At 44.6% G+C, this 20,280-nt stretch overlaps 1 protein-coding gene across 1 annotated transcript in view; it reads right to left on the bottom strand.

The window, feature by feature from the left end:
* Positions 1–3,466: 3,466 nt before the first annotated feature.
* LOC112075794 (tyrosine-protein kinase RYK) overlaps positions 3,467–20,280 on the bottom strand; it is a 103,711-nt gene continuing 86,897 nt past the window's right edge. Inside the window, 5 exon segments of the mRNA XM_070441069.1 lie at positions 3,467–5,255; positions 10,019–10,155; positions 11,469–11,628; positions 15,433–15,542; positions 16,817–16,952. Coding sequence (XP_070297170.1) covers positions 5,144–5,255; positions 10,019–10,155; positions 11,469–11,628; positions 15,433–15,542; positions 16,817–16,952 — 655 coding nt within the window. The 3' untranslated portion in view covers positions 3,467–5,143.

The following is a 20,280-nucleotide window of genomic DNA, read 5'->3' as shown; positions in this document are numbered from 1 at the left end:
CTAGAATGGTCCTAGGTCCTGCCTACAGACTAGAATGTCCTAGGTCCATGCCACAGACTAGAATGTCTCCTAGGTCCTGCACAGACTAGAATGTCCTGCCACAGACTAGAATGTCCTGCCACAGACTAGAATGTCCTGCCACAGACTAGAATGTCCTGCCACAGACTAGAATGTCCTGCACAGACTAGAATGTCCTGCCACAGACTAGAAATGTTCCTGCCACAGACTAGAATGCCTAGTCCTGCCACAGACTAGATGCCTACGTCCTGCCACAGACTAGAATGCTAGGTCCTGCCACAGACTAGAATGGTCCTTAGGTCCTGCCACAGACTAGAATGTCCTAGTCCTGCCACAGACTAGAATGTCCTAGGTCCTGCCACAGACTAGAATGTCCTAGGTCCTGCCACGACTAGAATGTCCTAGGTCCTGCCACAGACTAGAATGTCCTGAAGGCCTCCTGCCACAGACTAGAATGTCCTCGGTCCTGCCACAGACCAGAATTTCCTAGGTCCTGCCACAGACTAAAACTGTCCTAAGGTCCTGCCACAGACTAGAAAGTCCTAGGTCCTGCCACAGACTAGAAAGTCCTAGGTCCTCGCACAGACTAGAATGTCCCTAGCGCCTGCCACAGACTAGAATGTCCTAGTCCTGCACAGACTAGAATGTCCGATGTCCTGCCACAGACTAGAATGTCCGATGTCCTGCCACAGACTAAATTTCTAGGTCCTGCCACAGACATAGAATGTCCGATGTCCTGCACAGACTAGAATGTCCTAGGTGCTGCCACAGACTAGAATGTCCTAGGTCCTGCCACAGACTAGAATGTCCTAAGGTGCTCACAGACTAGAATGTCCTAGGTCCTGCCACAGACTAGAATGTCCTAGGTCCTGCCACAGACTAGAATGTCCTAGGTCTGCCACAGACTAGAATGTCCTAGGTCCTGCCACAGACTAGAATGTCCTAGGTCCTGCCACAGACTAGAATGTCCTATGTCTCGCACTGCTAATCCTAGTCCTGCACAGACTAGAATGTCCTATGTCTGCCACAGACTAGAATGTCCTAGGTCCTGCCACAAACTAGAATGTCCTAGGTCCTGCACAGACTAGAATGTCCTAGGTCCTGCCACAGACTGGACATTTCCTAGGTTCCTGCCCACAGCTAGAAATGTCCTAGGTCCTGGCCACAGACTACAATGTCCTAGGTGCTGCCACAGACTAGAATGTCATGTCCGTCTGTGGCAGGACCTAGGACATTCTAGTCTGTGGCAGGACCTAGGACATTCTAGTCTGTGGCAGGACCTAGGACATTCTGGTCTGTGGCAGGACCTAGGACATTCTAGTCTGTGGCAGCACATAGAACATTCTGGCCATTCCATTAGAAGAAAGGTGTTCACATACATCACATGATCATTTAAAACTAAAGATATTCTGTCCTTAAAGACTCACGGCAGCCATTTTAGCACTTTTCCTGCTGAAAAACAATTTCCCACGTATAAATACAGTAACGTACACACACTTAATGGTTAAAAAAATATGTTGAGCAAAATAGTTAAACAACTGCTAATGTCATGCAGTGTGTCTGATGGTGCCCCCTCTCATGTCATTGGTCTCTCCCCTTGCTTAAGGAACAATAGAGGAAAGATGGCTCTTTGTCTGTCGTACAGCAGGGGAACATTGTCGTTGTCAATCCATAATGGGAATGCGTTCCAAATGGCACCCTATTCCCTATGTAGTGCACTACTTTTGACCAGAGACCTATGGAACCCTATTCCCTATTATAGTGCACTACTTTAGACCAGGGCCCATAGGGAATAGGGTGCAATTTCAGACACACGCAGATGAGTAAACCATAAGGGATCTCTGGTTGGAATTCTGACATACTAACGTGCTCATCTTCTGATGAGATTATTGTAACTGTTCAGTACGCAACACTTTACATATAGCCTGCAAGTATTGTGTTTAATAACATGTTAGAAACATTTGAGCCTTTATAAATCTTATGTTACGTCTCTAAACTCCAGCAATTCTTAATGAAACATTCAATTCTCTGGCAACAGCTCTGTTGGACATTCCTGCATAACAGCATAACAATTGCACGCTCCCTCAAAACTTGAGACGTCTGTGGTATTGTGTTGTGTGACAAAAAACGAGTACATTTTAAGAGTGGCCTTTTTATTTTCCCCCGGCACAAGGTGCACCTGTGTAATGATCATGCTGTTTAATCAGCTTCTTGATATGCCACACCTGTCAGGTGGATGGATTATCTTGGCAAAGGAGAAATTCTCATTAACAGGGATGTAAAACGTGGCTCAGTTGGTAGCGCATGGCACTTCCAACGTCAGGGTTGTGGGTTCGATTCCCACGAGTGACTAGTACAAATTAAAATGTGTGTACTCACTACTGTAAGTCCCTCTGGATAAGAGCGTCTTACTAAATGACTAAAAATGTAATTGTAAACAAATGTGTGCACAATATGAGAGAAGTGTTTTTTGTGCGTTTGGAACATTTCTGGGATCTTTTTATTTCACCTCACGGGACCAACACTTTACATGTTGAGTTAATATTTTTGTTCAGTGTACTTATTTTTTCCTGATGAGAAATAACAGCATTTTCCACGCACTGTAATTTACTACTTGATAAGAGCTATTGATAACAGCTAGCTAGGTAAAGGAGTCATCCGTTTGGAGAAGGGAATTGTAGCTATAAATGACACTTGTTTTAGATCTATTTTACCTTGTAAACTCTGGAGACAAATGTGAAACCCAGTCTTATAGTAGCAAACTAAGGCATATCAACAGATCACCTCTTCCACAGTGAAGTCTATGAAATGCTGTGCCTTACAACTTTGGGATGAAAAGGTAGAGACCCAAGCTACGGGCTTCTGCTGCCATGCGCATAATGACAGTACAGCGCTAACAGTTGGCAAGCAAGTGGGAGGGTTTTCAACAGTTGAATAAAATCTATTCAATGCGCAAGGGAACCAGGCCTGCAAAGCCCATTACACACCTCCATAAGGTAAGTCTGAATATCAACTACTGAGAAGTGCGTAGGTAAGACGTAGTTGAAAATAAGATTAGGCCATGAAGTTGCCAAGTTGGGGTGATATTGCTCTGGTCAAAGGGGGGCGGCAGGTAGCCTAGTGGTTAGAGCGTTGGACTAGTAACCGAAAGGTTGCAAAATCGATTCCCCGAGCGGACAAGGTACAAATCTGTCGTTCTGCCCCTGAACAAGGCAGTTAACCCACTGTTCCTAGGCCGTCATTGAAAATAAGAATTTGTTCTTAACGGACTTGCCTAGTTAAATAAATGTAAAAAAGATTAAACAAAAATGTCCTAAGTCTGAATCTGGCTTTTAGTGAACTACTTTGTACCAGAGCCCTAAGTGCCCAAAGTAGTGCACTATAAAGGGAATAGGGTGTCATTGAAGATTCACCAGTCTTTGAAATAAAATGAGTCAGACCACATGAATAAGAAAATGAAAAGCCTGTTTATTTTCAAGGGTCCCGTTTAATTTGTATGCATTTCAGTTGACAGAATGAACACCCTTTAAATTTAACATGCAGTGATCTTGAAGACAAATCAGACAGATTTTAGATGTGAAAATAAAAGATTAGGCCATGATGTTGTTGCCAGGTTGGTGTGATATTGCTCTGGTCAAAGGGCTCAGCGTGAAAAAAGCAGCACGTCACGTCTTGGACCAGAGCTTGGCCATAATGTTGCCAGATTGGCAGTTATTCTGATTTTCACAGTGATTATTAGTGTTCTAGTATAAATTCGTATTTTCTCATTCTCAAAACAGCGTGTGTTTGGCAACCTGGGTTTTGTTCTGACAGAACCGTCGAAATCAAAAACAAGGAATAATAATAATAATAAATGACAACCTTGTTAGATATTCGTTCCCCCAGATATTTGTGAGATTTGAATTGATAGTCGTGATAGTGAACATCTAAAAAGGAGAACGATGGTGGAAGACACAACACCGATCCATTATAGCATACATCTCTGAAGTCCATTAAGGGTATGTAGGGTACCGTCGCAGGCCTGTAGTAGGTCCACACTACTGACTTGAACAGATGCTGAGGAGATCATGGGATGGGACGACAGCATCGTCAGCTACGCTAGCCGCTCCCATTGGCACGTCTCCCAAAGGAAAATGAAAACTAATGTGTGTAACACAAATGTTCAGTAGGTCCTTCAGTGGAGATCAGGACGAGACGAGACGAGAGACCAACAGCACGTGATTTATCCACAACAAGTCCAGCAGAGTAGATCTGCTTAGGCGACTTGCCCGTTCGATCCCCAGGGAAGCCTTCCGTACCTACCGTGAGTTTACCACACCACGACGGAGAGAAACAAACATCTCTATAATACACAGACAAACCTTTATCCAAGTCCCAAAATGGCACCCGATTCCCTATATAGTGCACCACTTTAGACCAGAGGTCTATGTAGGGGGCCAATGTAGGGACTAGGGTGCAATTTGAGAAGCAGACCCTGTGTCTACTTTGGTACCCTACCACTGTCCTGTACATTAAAGCTTAATCTGCTGTGTTGTCATCCTCTCACTGAAAAATAGATCTACAACCACAAAATGAACATCTCTAATTCTCTAAAAACACACACACACAAAAAAAAAAAACGGTAGAACACAACATATTAGCATGGTGTGTCTTTAAAAACAGGTCCTCGGAGCGTAGTCGTTAGGAAAATGGCGGCCGTGGCTTGTCGGCACATTTTTACCAAAAGAGTGGATGTGTGCAGTGACGTCCTTGTGGGTTTTCTTTCATAGAGAGGGTATAGGTCTATTCTGGAAGCTTGTGATGCATGCTGGGAAATATGACGACCTCAGAAAGAGAATCCTTGGTACTTGGCTGAGAGAACAGCTTGAAGCCTCCACAAATCCCAGAAATACCAATTATTTCCACTTCGACTACACAACGGAAATGTGTTTCAACTACATACATACAAAAAAAAAAAATTCTAGACTTTACAAAACATTGTCATGATGATGAAAGTCTGTTCTTTCTTTTTAATAAGGCACAAGAGTTTGTAAATGTATTCCTCATGGTGATTAGTGCTGTTCAGTAACTCCTGGGCCTGCTGGGCCTTCGGGCCTGGTCCGTAACACAAGCCTGGGGGTGGATTTTACACGTATGCCCCCAACGCTGCATGGAACTCCGTCAGACACTGGACAAGCTGCTGGAACTTAGGCCTCTCCTCTGGATCAAGGGCCCAGCAACACGCCATCACTGCAAACCTACAGAGAGAACGAGAGAGAAACAGAGAATTAGCTAGGTCAGGAAGTGCACTCACACAAGCCATTTAGACTAGCTTATCGCACAGTGTATGTTGAATCAAAACCCAGGACTTCAAAATGTGAACTAAATAGCACAACATGTACAACAACAACAAAATACAAAAACTGCTGATCAAAATCCAATATTTGGGAATTTAAGGCTCACAGTCCCAAGGACACTCACTACAATGGGTCGTCAGAGAAACCACAACTAAGAAAACACAATACATCATACTACCATTGGTGCAGTACCAACACAATACACCATACTATCATTGGTGCAGTACCAACACAATACACCATACTATCATTGGTGCAGTACGCAAACATACACCATACTATCATTGGTGCAGTCAACACAATACCAATACTATCATTGGGCAGTACCACACATACACCATACTATCATTGGTGCAGTACCAACACAATACACCATACTATCATTGGTGCGTACATCACAACACATACACCATACTATCATTGGTGCAGTACCAAAAAATACTATCATTGGGCATGTACAAAAATACACTTTACATTGGTGCAGTACAACACATACACCATATATATTGGTGCAGTACCAACACATACATCCATACTATCATTGGTGCAGTACAACACAATACACCATACTATCATGGTGCAGTACACACCAATACACCATACTATCTTGGTAGTACAACAATACTAATCATGGTGCAGTACAACACAATAACCATACTATATTGGTGCAGTACAACACAATACACACACATCTATCATTGGTGCAGTACCAACACAATACACCATACTCATTGGTTGGGCAGTACCAACACAATACTATAATTGGTGCGTACAAACAATACTATCATTGGTGCAGTACCAAACACATATACTATCATTGGTGCAGTACCAACAACAATACTATCATTGGTGCAGTACCAAACAATACACCATATATATTGGTCAGTACCAAACACATACTAATACTATCATTGGTGGGAGTACACAATCACAATACTATCATGGTGCAGTACCAACACAATACACCATACTATCATTGGTGGCAGTACCAACACAATACACATACTATCATTGGTGCAGTAACAACAATACACATACTAGCATTGGTGCAGTACAACACAATACACATACATCATTGGTGCAGTACCAACACATACACCATACTATATTGGTGCAGTCACACAATATCTATCATTGGTGCAGTACCAACACAATACTTCATCTTGGTGCAGTACCAACAATACACCATACTATCATTGGTGCAGTAAACACAATACACATACTATCATTGGTGCAGTAACCAACAATACCCATACTATCATTGGTGGTACAGACACAAAACACATACATCATTGGTGCAGTACAACAAATACAACATACTACCATTGGTGCAGTAACACAATCTATTGTGCAGTCCAACACAATACTATCATTGGTGCAGTACCAACACAATACTATCATTGGTGCAGTACCAACACATACTATCTTGGGCAGTACAACATCATACCATACTATCTTGGTGGAGTACCAACACAATACACCATACTATCTTGGTGCAGTACCAAACTACACCATAACTACATTGGTGCAGTATAACCAATACTATCATTGGTGCAGTACCAACACAATACACTATCATTGGTGCAGTACAACACAATACTATCATTGGTGCAGTACCAAACACCATACTTCATTGGTGCAGTACCAACACATTGACAATACTATCATTGGTGCAGTACCAACACAATACACCATACTATCATTGGTGCAGTACCAAACACAATACACGCATACTACTTCATTGGTGCAGTACAACACAATACACCATAACTTACTCATGGTGCAGTACCAACACATAACACCATACAATATTGGTGCAGTACAACCAAAACACATACTATCATTGGTGCAGTAAACACAATAACCATATACTATCTATTGGTGCAGTACCAACAGAATACTATCATTGGTGCGTACCAAACATACTTCATTGGTGCAGTACCAACACATACACCATACTATCATTGGTGCAGTACCAACACAATCACATACTTCATTGTGCAGTACCAAACAATACACCATACTATCATTGGTGCAGTACCACACATACACATACTCTCATTGGTGCAGTACCAAAAATACTATCATTGGTGCAGTACCAACACAATACTATCATTGGTGCAGTACCAACTACACCATACTATCATTGGTGCAGTACAACACAATATACATACATATATTGGTGCAGTACCAACACAATCACATACTATCATTGGTGCATACAACACAATACAGCATACTACATTGTCTGGCAGTACCAACACAAAATACACATACTATCATTGGTGCAACAATACACATACTATCTTGTGCAGTCCAACACAATACCATACTATCATTGGTGCAATACACCAACATCATACTATCATTGGTGAGTACAACACAATCACATACTATCATTTGGTGCAGTACCAACACAATACACCATACTATCATTGGTGCAATACAAATACATACTACATTGGTGCAGTACCAACAATAACCCATACTCATCATTGGTGCAGTACCAACACAATACACCATACTATCATTGGTGAATACAACAATCATTACTCATACATCATGGTGAGTACCAACACACATAACCATACTATATTGGTGCAGTACAACACATACACCAATAATCTATATTGTGAATACACATAACTATCATTGGTGCACACCAACAAACAATACTATATTGGTGCATATCAACATCATACTATATTGGTGCAGTACAACACAATACACATATATCATTGGTGCAGTCAACACAAGGTACATCATCGATCACTGGTGCAGTACCACGGTCCATAACATCATGGTGGTCCACGGGTCACACATACCAATCACTGGTGCAGTCCACGGGTCACCATACCATCACTGGTGCAGTACCACGGGTCACATACCATCACTGGTGCAGTACCCACGGGTCACCATACCATCACTGGTGCACTACCACGGGTCACCATACATCATCTGGTGCAGTACAGGGTCACCATACCATCACTGGTGCAGTACCACGGGTCCCGCATACATCAACTGGTGCAGTGACGGGTCCACAGTGAGGCACCACTCACCATATGGTGCGTAGCTACGGGTCACCATACATCACTGGTGCAGTAACGACGGGTCACCATACATCACTGGTGCAGTAAAGGGTCACATACCATCACTGGTGCAGTACCACGGGTACATAACCATCAATTTGGTGCAGTACACGGGTTCACCATACATCACTGGTGCAGTAACTAACGGTCAGTACCAATTCACTGGGGTGCAGTAACCACGGGTCACCATACCACTGGTGGCACCGTGCGTACACGGTACACATACCATCACTGGGCATGTACCACCGGGTCACCCTACATATGCGCGCACTGTGCAGCGGGTCCCATACGATACTGGGTGGCCGTGCACATATCATAACTTGGTGCGTATCCAGTACGGGTCCATAACCAATCACTGGTGCATGCCACGGGTTCACCATACCATCACTGGTGCAGTACCACGGGTCATCATACTATCCCTGGTGCAGTGCCACAGGTCACCATACCATCCCTCGAGGTCTATTGTTCTATTTTGGTGGAAAGATCCAATTCAACACTGTTTCTGAAGGAGTACGTGTTCAGCTCCCTCGATAACAGTCTGAACAACATCTCCTCTGCTAGTGGCCGCTCATCCAACTGTAAATCATATGGCGTTGTAGTGGGGACAATAAACGGCAAAACGGCCACAGGCGGTATGCCAAATGCTACACTATTCCCTAATTAGGATGCTGGTCGAACGTAGTGCACTTGTAGGGAATAGGATGTCATTTGGATCGCAGTCTCGGAGCCCTGACCCTTGTGGGATTCCTTCTATGCGTTCCAAATGGCCCCCCTATGCCCTACAGGTCATTACGTTTGACACTACGTAGTGCACTTCATAGGATATAGGGTGGAATTTGGAACGCATAGCAGGAACCACACGGTTCAGGATAAGACTCAGTAATGAATGATGTCGATAGATGGATGACTGGCTGTTGCTGGACTGTTACAGTTCTAGAATAATCCATGCAAACAGAGACTCCTTGACAGGGACTGTGTGTGTGTGTGTGTCCCTCTGGAGGGTTTCCTACAGTCAACTCGTCGGGCCCTCTGGAGGGTTCCCGCAGTCAACCCTCTGGAGGGTTCCCGCAGTCAACCCTCTGGAGGGTTCCCGCAGTCAACCGGTCGGGCCATCTGAAGGGTTCCCGCAAGTCACCGGTATCGGTGCCCGTCTGGAGGGGTTCCCGCAGTCAACCCGTCGGGCCCTCTGGAGGGTTCCCGCAGTCAACCGGTCGGGCCCTCTGGAGGGTTCCCGCAGTCAACCCGTCGGGCCCTCTGGAGGGTTCCCACAGTCAACCGGTCGGGCCCTCTGGAGGGTTCCCGCAGTCAACCCGTCGGGCCCTCTGGAGGGTTCCCACAGTCAACCCGTCTGGCCCTCTGGAGGGTTCCCGCAGTCAACCGGTCGGGCCCTCTGGAGGGTTCCCACAGTCAACCCGTCGGGCCCTCTGGAGGGTTCCCACAGTCAACCGTGATGAAACTTAATCCGTTTTGTCTTTTAATTGATTAACAGCCCTAATCAGATTGTACATGAGAACCAGGTGTGTGTGTTTCAGTTAAAAATCGGGACAGTTGATTGGCCCCAGCTTTTTTACTTACAGTTCATCGGGACAGTTGATTGGCTGTGCTATTCTGTATCCATCCTTCAGATAGGCTGCCATCTCGAAGGGGTCGATGTCGACGTAGGGGGTCTGTCCCAAGGTCATCAACTCCCACAGGGTCACACCAAACGCCCACTGAGGAACAGGGACAAGGTCAGAGGTCAGAATACAAGGTCAGAGATTATAGGTCAGACCACAGACAATAGAAATAAAATTACTAGAATGTCTGTCTGAGGAGTTTTTCTCGTTCTAGAAATTCTATTAATTTGGGATGGACAGTCATCCATATGCCCAACAAGACAGGATGACACATACAGTAAGTCATATGTATCGTGTGCCATCTCTACTGACCATTGTTTCTGTGTAACATTAGCTACACATGTAGGCAGACGGACACAAACTAGGACTCAGAGACAGCTGGACAAAACACAAAGTATCTACATTACATAGGATTATAAATCAGGTGATAATGTGTTTACAGCAATGTGATATATTAGGGTCAAGGTGTCTCGGTGTGAGATCAGTGTCACGGAAAGTTATGTTCTGTCCATGGTAGCTACTGGCTACAACTCTCAACATACTGAATCTATCTAACTTGAGCTTTTTAATCCATTTCCTATTTCCAAACAACAGAACACGAGAAGACTAGTCCAGTAGAGTATAAATATGAACGTCAATCATATAAACATAATTATGGTTTTTGGAACCAAATCACCGATTCATTCATCAGTCATCTTCAGAAGATTATATAACAATGAGAGTTGAACCAGAAGCTCATCGGAGGCGGTAGACAGACTTCAGACGCACGCTCTGTGCGAAAATCTCCCTTTGACATCAATGAAAGACTTAGGAGAAAGTCTGAGGTGTGTCCTTTTATCTTCACTGTGTGACTCAGAAGGAAACAGTGTCTACTACCGCCACTTGAGAGTCATCGTGACGTGACTGTGTGTGTGTGTGTGTAACTCTGGTTCATTAACAGTAACGTGTGTGTCGTAACCTATGACCCAGCGAGTTTTAGAGGAAGTCCTGACAGGGAGTGGATAATATAAAGAGAGGGAGGGAGGGGATGATTTAACCCCAGAGGGAAGGGATGATTTAACCCCAGAGGGAAGGAGGGGATGATTTAACCCCAGAGGGAAGGGATGATTTAACCCCAGAGGGAAGGAGGGGATGATTTAATCCCAGAGGGAGGGGATGATTTAATCCCAGAGGGGATGATTTAATCCCAGAGGGAGGGGTGCGGAGGGAGAGCACCAGACCCACAGTAGGAATGAGGAGGTCAGGTATGAGGGAAGTCTGGCTCATTCTATAAAAGTAGAATCCCATGAAACCTGAGCTAGCGTCCTGACTGTCTACAGTAGCTTCCTGACTGTCTACAGTAGCTCCCTGACTGTCTACAGTAGCTTCCTGACTGTCTACAGTAGCTGTGTGTGTGTGTGTGTTCTCACCACATCACTAGCACTAGAGAAGTCATGGTTGAGCAGGCTCTCCAGGGCCATCCAGCGGACCGGCCTGTTCTCGTTGTCTCCCAGACAGTGGTAGTCCATGGGGAACAGGTCTCTGGACAGCGCGTTGTCACAGATCTTCACCTGCATGCTGTTGTCAATACTACCAGGGAGGAGGGGGGAACAAGGTTAACCTTCAACAATAGACTTTATATGACACGCAGCGAATACAACGGGTTGTAGACTTTACAGTGAAATGCTTGCTTCGAGACCTTCCCTGCGATGCAGAGTAAAAAAATTGTTCTATAGTAACATGAGGAATCAAATAAAATACAAGAATGGAGCTTGTATTTGCTATATACAGGGAGTACCAGATCAATGTGGAGCTATATACAGGAAGTACCAGTACCAGATCAATGTGGAGCTATATACAGGGAGTACCAGTACATCAATGTGGAGCTATATACAGGAGTACCAGTACCAGATCAATGTAAAGCTATATACAGGGAGTACACAGATCAATGTGGAGCTTAATATACAGGAAGTACCAGTACCAGATCAATTGTGGAGCTATATACAGGGAGTACCAGTATCAGATCAATGTAAAGCTATATACAGGAGTACCAATCAATGTGGAGCTATATACAGGAAGTACCAGTACCAGATCAATGTGGAGCTATATACAGGGAGTGCCAGATCAATGTGGAGCTATATACAGCTACCAGATAATGTGTAGCTATATTGTAGCTATATACAGGGAGTAGCAGATCTGATTTGAAGGGTGTCCACGTACTTGTGTTTACAGTTGAAGTCGGAAGTTTACATACACCTCAGTCAAATACATTTAAACTCAGTTTTTTCACAATTCCTGACATTTATCCTAGTAAAAAGTGCCTGTCTTAGGTCAGTTAGGATCACCACTTTATTTTAAGAAATGTGAAATGTAGAATAATAAGTGATAGAATTAAATTTATTCAGCTTTGTATTCCTTTCACATCACATTCCAGTGGGTCAGAAGTTACAATAGCACTACATTAGTATTGTGGTAAGCATTAGCCTTTAAATTGTTAAGCTTGGTAAGACGTTTGTGGGTAGCCTTCCAACAAGCTTTCCAACAAGAAGGTTGGGTGAAGTTTTTGGCCCCTCCTGACAGAGCTGGTGTAAACTGGAGTCAGGTTTGTAAGGCCTTCCTTTGCTCCACACTCACTTTTTCAGTTCTTGCTCACACATTTTCTATAGGATTGAGGTCAGGCTTTTGTGATGGCCACTCCAATACCTTGACTTTGTTGTCCGTAAGCCATTATGCCACACACTTTGGAAGTATGCTTGGATCATGTGCCATTTGGAAGAACCATTTTGCGACCAAGCTTGAACTTCCCTGACTGATGTCTTGAGATGTTGCTTCAATAAATCCACATAATTTTCCTGCCTCATGATGCCATTTTTTTGTGAAGTCACCAGTCCCTCCTGCGCCAAAGCACCCCAAACATGATGCTGCACGCCGTGCTTCACGTTGGGATGGTGTTTCATCGGCTTGCAAGCCTCAACTCTTTTTCACCCAAACATAACGATGGTCATTATGCCAAAAAGGTATAATTTTTTCTTTCATCAGACCAGAGGAAATTTCTCCAAAAAGTAACAATCTTTGTCCCCATGCTGCATTGTTGCAAAACCGTAGTCTGCTTTTGTATGGTGGTTTTGGAGCAGTGGCTTCTTCCTTGCTGAAGCGGGCCTTTCAGGTTATGTCGATATAGGACTCGTTTTACTGTGGATATAGATACTTTTGTACCTGTTTCCTCCAGCATCTTCACAAGGTCCTTTGCAGTTGTTCTGGGATTGATTTGCACTTTTCGCACCAAAGTACGTTCATCTCTAGGAGACAGAACGCATCTCCTTCCTGAGTGGTATGACGGCTGCGTGGTCCCATGGGGTTTATACTTGTGTACTATTGTTTGTACAGATGAACGTGGTTCCTTCAGGCATTTGGAAATTGCTCCCAAGGATGAAGCAGACTTGTGGATGTCTACAATTTTTTTTCTAAGGTTTTGGCTGATTTCTTTTTATTTTCCCATGATGTCAAGCAAAGAGGCACTGAAGGTAGGCCTTGTAATACATCCACAGGTACACCTCCAATTGCCTCAAATGATGTCAATTAGCCTATCAGAAGCTTCTAAAGCCATGACATCATTTTCTGGAATTTTCCAAGCTGTTTAAAGGCACAGTCAACTTAGTGTATGTAAACTTCTGACCCACTGGAATTGTGATACAGTGAATTATAAGTGAAATAATATGTCTGTAAACAATTGTTGGAAAAATGACTTGTGTCATGCACAAAGTAGATGTCTTAACCGACTTGCCAAAACAATAGTTTGTTAACAAGAAATTTGTGGAGTGGTTGACAAACGAGTTTTAATGACTCCAACCTAAGTGAATGTAACTGTATATACAGGAAGTACCAGATCAACGGGGCACTTGGGTATTTGAGGTAGATACAGTGTATTCGGAAAGTATTCAGACCCCTTGACTTTTTCTACATTTTGTTACATTACTGCCCAAAAAGTATTCATCAATCCACACAATAACCCATAACGGCAAAGCAAAAACACATTTTTTTTTAAATGTGCAAATGTAAAAAAAAAAAAAACTGAAATATCACATTTACATAAGTATTCAGACCCTTTACTCCGTACTTTGTTGAAGCACCTTTGGCAGCGATTACAGCCTCGAGTCTTCTTGGACTTTCAAGAAATTCAAAGTTTCAGAAATTGCAGCCCAAATAAATGCTCCATAGAGTTCAAGTAACAGACACATCTCAACATCAACTGTTCAGAGGAGACTGTGTGAATCAGGCCTTCATGGTCGAACTGCTGCAAAGAAACCACTACTAAAGGACACAAATAAGAAGAAGAGACTTGCTGGGGCCAAGAAACACGAGCAATGGACATTAGAGCGGTGGAAATCTGTCCTTTGGTCTGATGAGTCCAAATTTGAGATTTTTGGTTCCAACCGCTGTATTTTTGTGAGACACAGAGTTGGTGAACGAATGATCTCCGCATGTGTGGTTCCCACCGTGAAGCATGGAGGAGGAGGTGTGATGGTGCTTTGCTGATGACACTGTTGGTGATTTATTTAGAATTCAAGGCACACTTAACCAGCATGGCTACCACAGCATTCTGCAGTGATACGCCATCCCATCTGGTTTGCGCTTAGTGGGACTATCATTTGTTTTTCAACAGGACAATGACCCAACACACCTCCAGGCTGTGTAAGGGCTATTTGACCAAGAAGGAGAGTGATGGAGTGCTGCATCAGATGACCTGGCCTCCACAATCACCCAACCTCAACCCAATTGAGTTGGACCGCAGAGTGAAGGAAAAGCAGCCTACAAGTGCTCAGCATATGTGGGAACTCCTTCAAGACTGTTGGAAAAGCATTCTAGGGGAAGCTGGTTGAGTGTGTGAAGCTGGTTGAGTGTGCGAAGCTGGTTGAGTGTGCGAAGTTGGTTGAGTGTGCGAAGCTGGTTGAGTGTGTGAAGCTGGTTGAGTGTGTGAAGCTGTCATCAGGGCAAAGGGTGGCTACTTTGAAGAATCTAAAATATATTTGGATTGGTTTAACACTTTTTTCGGTTACTACATGATTCCATATGTGTTATTTCATAGTTTTGATGTCTTCACTATTATTCTACAATGTAGAAAATAGTAAAAATAATAGAAAAACCCTTGAATGAGTAGCTGTGTCCAAACTTTTGACTGGTACTGTATAAATTGTAAGTGTCTTATTGATCTAGAACCAGGAACGCAATTTTCATATTTGTATCATTCATAATGAATAAATGGAACTAAATTTAAACAAAACTTTTAGGTGGAACTCTTCACAGAATATACAAATCCATCAACACTCAATACAATAGAATACTTTCTGTAGGTTTTATAAAAGGTATATTAGCGGTAACACAAGAGATACTTACACACAGTTCCTGGAGGCCAGGTCTTTGTGGATGACCTCTCTTCTGGCCAGGTAGCTCATCCCGCATGCGATCTGGATCGCCATGTGGACTAAGTCCTGCTGGGAGATGGCCTAGAGAGGGAGGAGAGAAAATAAGCACATATATATGATTTATATATATACACTGCTCAAAAAAATAAAGGGAACACTTAAACAACACAATGTAACTCCAAGTCAATCACACTTCTGTGAAATCAAACTGTCCACTTAGGAAGCAACACTGATTGACAATAAATTTCACATGCTGTTGTGCAAATGGAATAGACAAAAGGTGGAAATTATAGGCAATTAGTAAGACACCCCCAAAAAAGGAATGGTTCTGCAGGTGGTGACCACAGACCACTTCTCAGTTCCTATGCTTCCTGGCTGATGTTTTGGTCACTTTTGAATGCTGGCGGTGCTTTCACTCTAGTGGTAGCATGAGAAGGAGTCTCATCGGGGGCGGTCTCTAGAGAGTCTTCCGCTCCTGCGGTCTCTAGAGAGTAATGCAAGTGTAGCGTAATGCTTGTGCTTCCAGTTCCCGACAGTGCAGTAATATCTAACAAGTAATCTAACAATTCCCCCAACAACTACCTAATACACATCAAATCTAAAGGGGTGATTGAGAATATGTACATATAAGTATATGGATGAGAGAGAAAGAGAGAGAGAAAAAGTCAAGAGACCGAGAGAGAAAGAGAGACCGAAAGTGGATATTCAAAGGACTAGCCTGGTTGGATAATGGTAGAATGACAGTAGGCCGGAGAGAGGGTTGGGATAATGGTAGAATGACAGTAGGCCGGAGCCAGGGTTGGGATAATGGTAGGATGACAGTAGGCTGGAGAGAGGGTTGGGATAATGGTAGGATGACAGTAGGCCAGAGCCAGGGTTGGGATAATGGTAGAATGACAGTAGGCCGGAGCCAGGGTTGGGATAATGATAGGATGACAGTAGGCCGGAGCCAGAGGTTGGGAATAATGGTAGGATGACAGTAGGAGGCCGGAGCAGGGTTGGGATAATGGTAGGATGACAGTATGCTGGAGCCAGGGTTGGGATAATGGTAGGATGACAGTAGGCCAGAGCCAGGGTTGGGATAATGGTAGGATGACAGTAGGCTGGAGAGAGGGTTGGGATAATGGTAGGATGACAGTAGGCCGGAGAGAGGGTTGGGATAATGGTAGGATGACAGTAGGCCAGAGCCAGGGTTGGGATAATGGTAGGATGACAGTAGMCCAGAGCCAGGGTTGGGATAACGGTAGGATGACAGTAGGCCAGAGCCAGGGTTGGGATAACGGTAGGATGACAGTAGGCCAGAGCCAGGGTTGGGATAACGGTAGGATAACAGTAGGCCGGAGCCAGGAGCTCACCTGTGGGTTGTTGGCCTCGGCCAGCTTGCACTGTCTCAGGAACAGTTTGAGGTTACCCCAGTTCATATAGGGCAGTAGTACCATAGGCCTCTCTCCCTCCTCTGTACACACGTGGCTGATGGGCAGCAGGTTCCTGGAGGACAGGACAACTGGGAGGTTAACAGGAGAGAAAATACTGCACATATCAACGAGGCTATCTAGCAGAAGTGACTGATAATAGGAGAGAGAGCAAGATAACACACTACTAAAATGACACTGATCCAGGTGTTACTGGAGGGGGGGCAAGATAACACACTACTAAAATGACACTGATCCAGGTGTTACTGGAGGGGGGGGGGGGCAAGATAACACACTACTAAAATGACACTGATCCAGGTGTTACTGGGGGGGGGGGGGGGGGCGGGCAAGATAACACACTACTAAAATGACACTGATCCAGGTGTTACTGGAGGGGGGGGGGCAAGATAACACACTACTAAAATGACACTGATCCAGGTGTTACTGGAGGGGGGGCAAGATAACACACTACTAAAATGACACTGATCCAGGTGTTACTGGGGGGGGGGGGGGGCAAGATAACACACTACTAAAATGAAACTGATCCAGTGTTTACTGGGGGGGGAGGGCAAGATAACACACTACTAAAATGACACTGATCCAGGTGTTACTGGAGGGGGGGGGGGCAAGATAACTCACTACTAAAATGACACTGATCCAGGTGTTACTGGGGGGGGGGGGGGCGGGCAAGATAACACACTACTAAAATGACACTGATCCAGGTGTTACTGGGGGGGGCAAGATAACACACTACTAAAATGACACTGATCCAGGTGTTACTGGAGGGGGGGGGCAAGATGACACACACTAAAATGACACTGATCCAGGTGTTACTGGAGGGGGGGGGGGGGCAAGATAACACACTACTAAAATGACACTGATCCAGGTGTTACTGGGGGGGGGGCAAGATAACACACTACTAAACTGACACTGATCCAGGTGTTACTGGGGGGGGGGGGGGGCAAGATAACTCACTACTAAAATGACACTGATCCAGGTGTTACTGGGGGGGGGGGGCGGGCAAGATAACACACTACTAAAATGACACTGATCCAGGGTTTACTGGGGGGGGGGGGCGGGCAAGATAACACACTACTAAAATGACACTGATCCAGGTGTTACTGGGGGGGGGGGCGGGCAAGATTACACACTACTAAAATGACACTGATCCAGGTGTTACTGGAGGGGGGGGGCAAGATAACACACTACTAAAATGACACTGATCCAGGTGTTACTGGAGGGGGGGGCAAGATGACACACTACTAAAATGACACTGATCCAGGTGTTACTGGAGGGGGGGGGGGGCAAGATAACACACTCTAAAATGACACTGATCCAGGTGTTACTGGGGGGGGGCAAGATAACACACTACTAAAATGACACTGATCCAGGTGTTACTGGAGGGGGGGGGGGGGGCAAGATAACACACTACTAAAATGACACTGATCCAGGTGTTACTGGAGGGGGGGGGGGCAAGATAACACACTACTAAAATGAATGGACACTTAATTGATCCAGGTGTGTCTCATTAAGATAAACATCACATTTGGAAGAGAGACCTGTTGAATCCAGTAATCTATCGAGCCAGGTTCAAATGGAAATGTGTTTTCTGGCTTTCCCAACACCCCCAGAGAAACACATAATAATATCAACAATAATACAGAATGTAAGTGAGTTCTGGAAAATATTTATCCTGTGTCTCAACACGGTAACTTCGCTGAGTTGGGCCTAAATTCTGTGGAAGAACGGTGAGGTTTTAAAACGTAAAGCACTTTGCGTGACGTGTCACATAGGAGGGACTTCTGGGAAGGTAAGTTGTGATGTTTCTGTGTGACTGACCCAAACTTAAGGAAATCATTGACTATGTACAGACTCAGTGAGCATAGCCTTGCTATTGAGAAAGGCCACCGTAGGCAGACCTTGCTCTCAAGAGAAGACAGGCTATGTGCAACACTGCCCACAAAATGAGTTGGAAACTGAGCTGCACTTCCTAACCTCCTGACAAATGTAACACCATATTATAGACACATATTTCCCTCAGATTACACAGACCCACAAAGAATTCGAAAACAAATCCAATTTTGATAAACTCCCATATCTATTGGGTGAAATACCACAGAGTGCCATCACAGCAGCAAGATGTGTGACCTGTTGCCACAAGAAAAGGTCAACCAGTGAAGAACAAACACCATTGTAAATACAATCCATATTTATATTGATTTATTTTCCCTTTTGTACTTTAACCATTTGTACAACACTGTATATACACATAATATGACATTTGAAATGTCTTTATTCTTTTGGAACTTCTGTGAGTGTAATGTTTACTGTTCATTTTTATTGTTTATTATCTACTTCACTTGCAATATAAACATATGTTTCCCATGCCAATAAAGCCTCTTAAATTTAAATTAAGGAGGAAGCTCCTTGGAGAGAGCACTGTGACCCCCTGACCCCAGGAAAGGAAAGAGGAAGGTGTGGGCCCAGCGTGGAGGAACTGACAAAGCTTTCACAGAATCACACACGTGGGGCTGTGACGGTAATAGGATACGAGTGTAACTGACGGGTCTGGATAAAGACCATCATGGAAATAAAATGACTGTCAAAACATATGCCTACATTCATTTTAGGATTTTAATTTATTTTTAATTAAACTTTATTTTAATGTGTATAAACTTGACCTAACAGCAGGAGTGTTTACTAATGATTCTAACTTAGTCTATTAAACGTTTTACATCTCCTCCTCTTTCCAACTGGCCTCTGATGCTGGAGCAGCTATCTCCTGGATGTGTGGAGGTGTAGAGTGATGCTGGAGCAGCTATCTAAAAAGAGAGAGATTGGTAGGGGATGCAGAGAGAAGCAGGTGAGTAGGGGCTGGTTTAGGGGACGCAGAGAGAAGCGAGGTGTAGTGAGGGTGGTAGGGATGCAGAGAGAAGCAGGTGGAGGGCTGGTAGGGGATGCAGAGAGAAAGGGGCAGGTGAGCGGGGGGCTGGTAGGGGATTGCCCGAGAGAAGCGAGGTGGAGTGGGGCTGGTTAGGGGATGCAGATGAGAAGCAGGTGAGTGGGGGCTTGGTAGGGGATGCAGAGAGAAGGCAGGTGAGTGTGGGGGCTGGTTAGGGGATGCATGAGAGGAAGCAGGTGGGTGGGGGCTGGTAGGTGGATGCAGAGAGAAAGCAGGTGTCAGTGGGGGCTGGTAGGGGATGCAGAGAAAGCAGGTGAGCGGGGCTGGTAGGGGTATGCAGAGAGAAGCAGGTGAGCGGGGCGTGGTAAGGGGAATGCAGGAGAGGCAGGGGGGGGGCTTAGGGTCGCTAGAAGATGAGTGGGGCTGGTAGGGGATGCAGAAGAAGCAGGTGAGTGGGGGCTGGTAGGGATGCTTATGGCAGAGAGAAAGCAGGTGAGTGGGAGCG

This window comes from Salvelinus sp. IW2-2015, unplaced genomic scaffold (assembly GCF_002910315.2).
Source record: "Salvelinus sp. IW2-2015 unplaced genomic scaffold, ASM291031v2 Un_scaffold3403, whole genome shotgun sequence".
Classification (NCBI taxonomy): domain Eukaryota; kingdom Metazoa; phylum Chordata; class Actinopteri; order Salmoniformes; family Salmonidae; genus Salvelinus; species Salvelinus sp. IW2-2015.
This window is presented reverse-complemented; position numbering and strand designations above follow the sequence as displayed.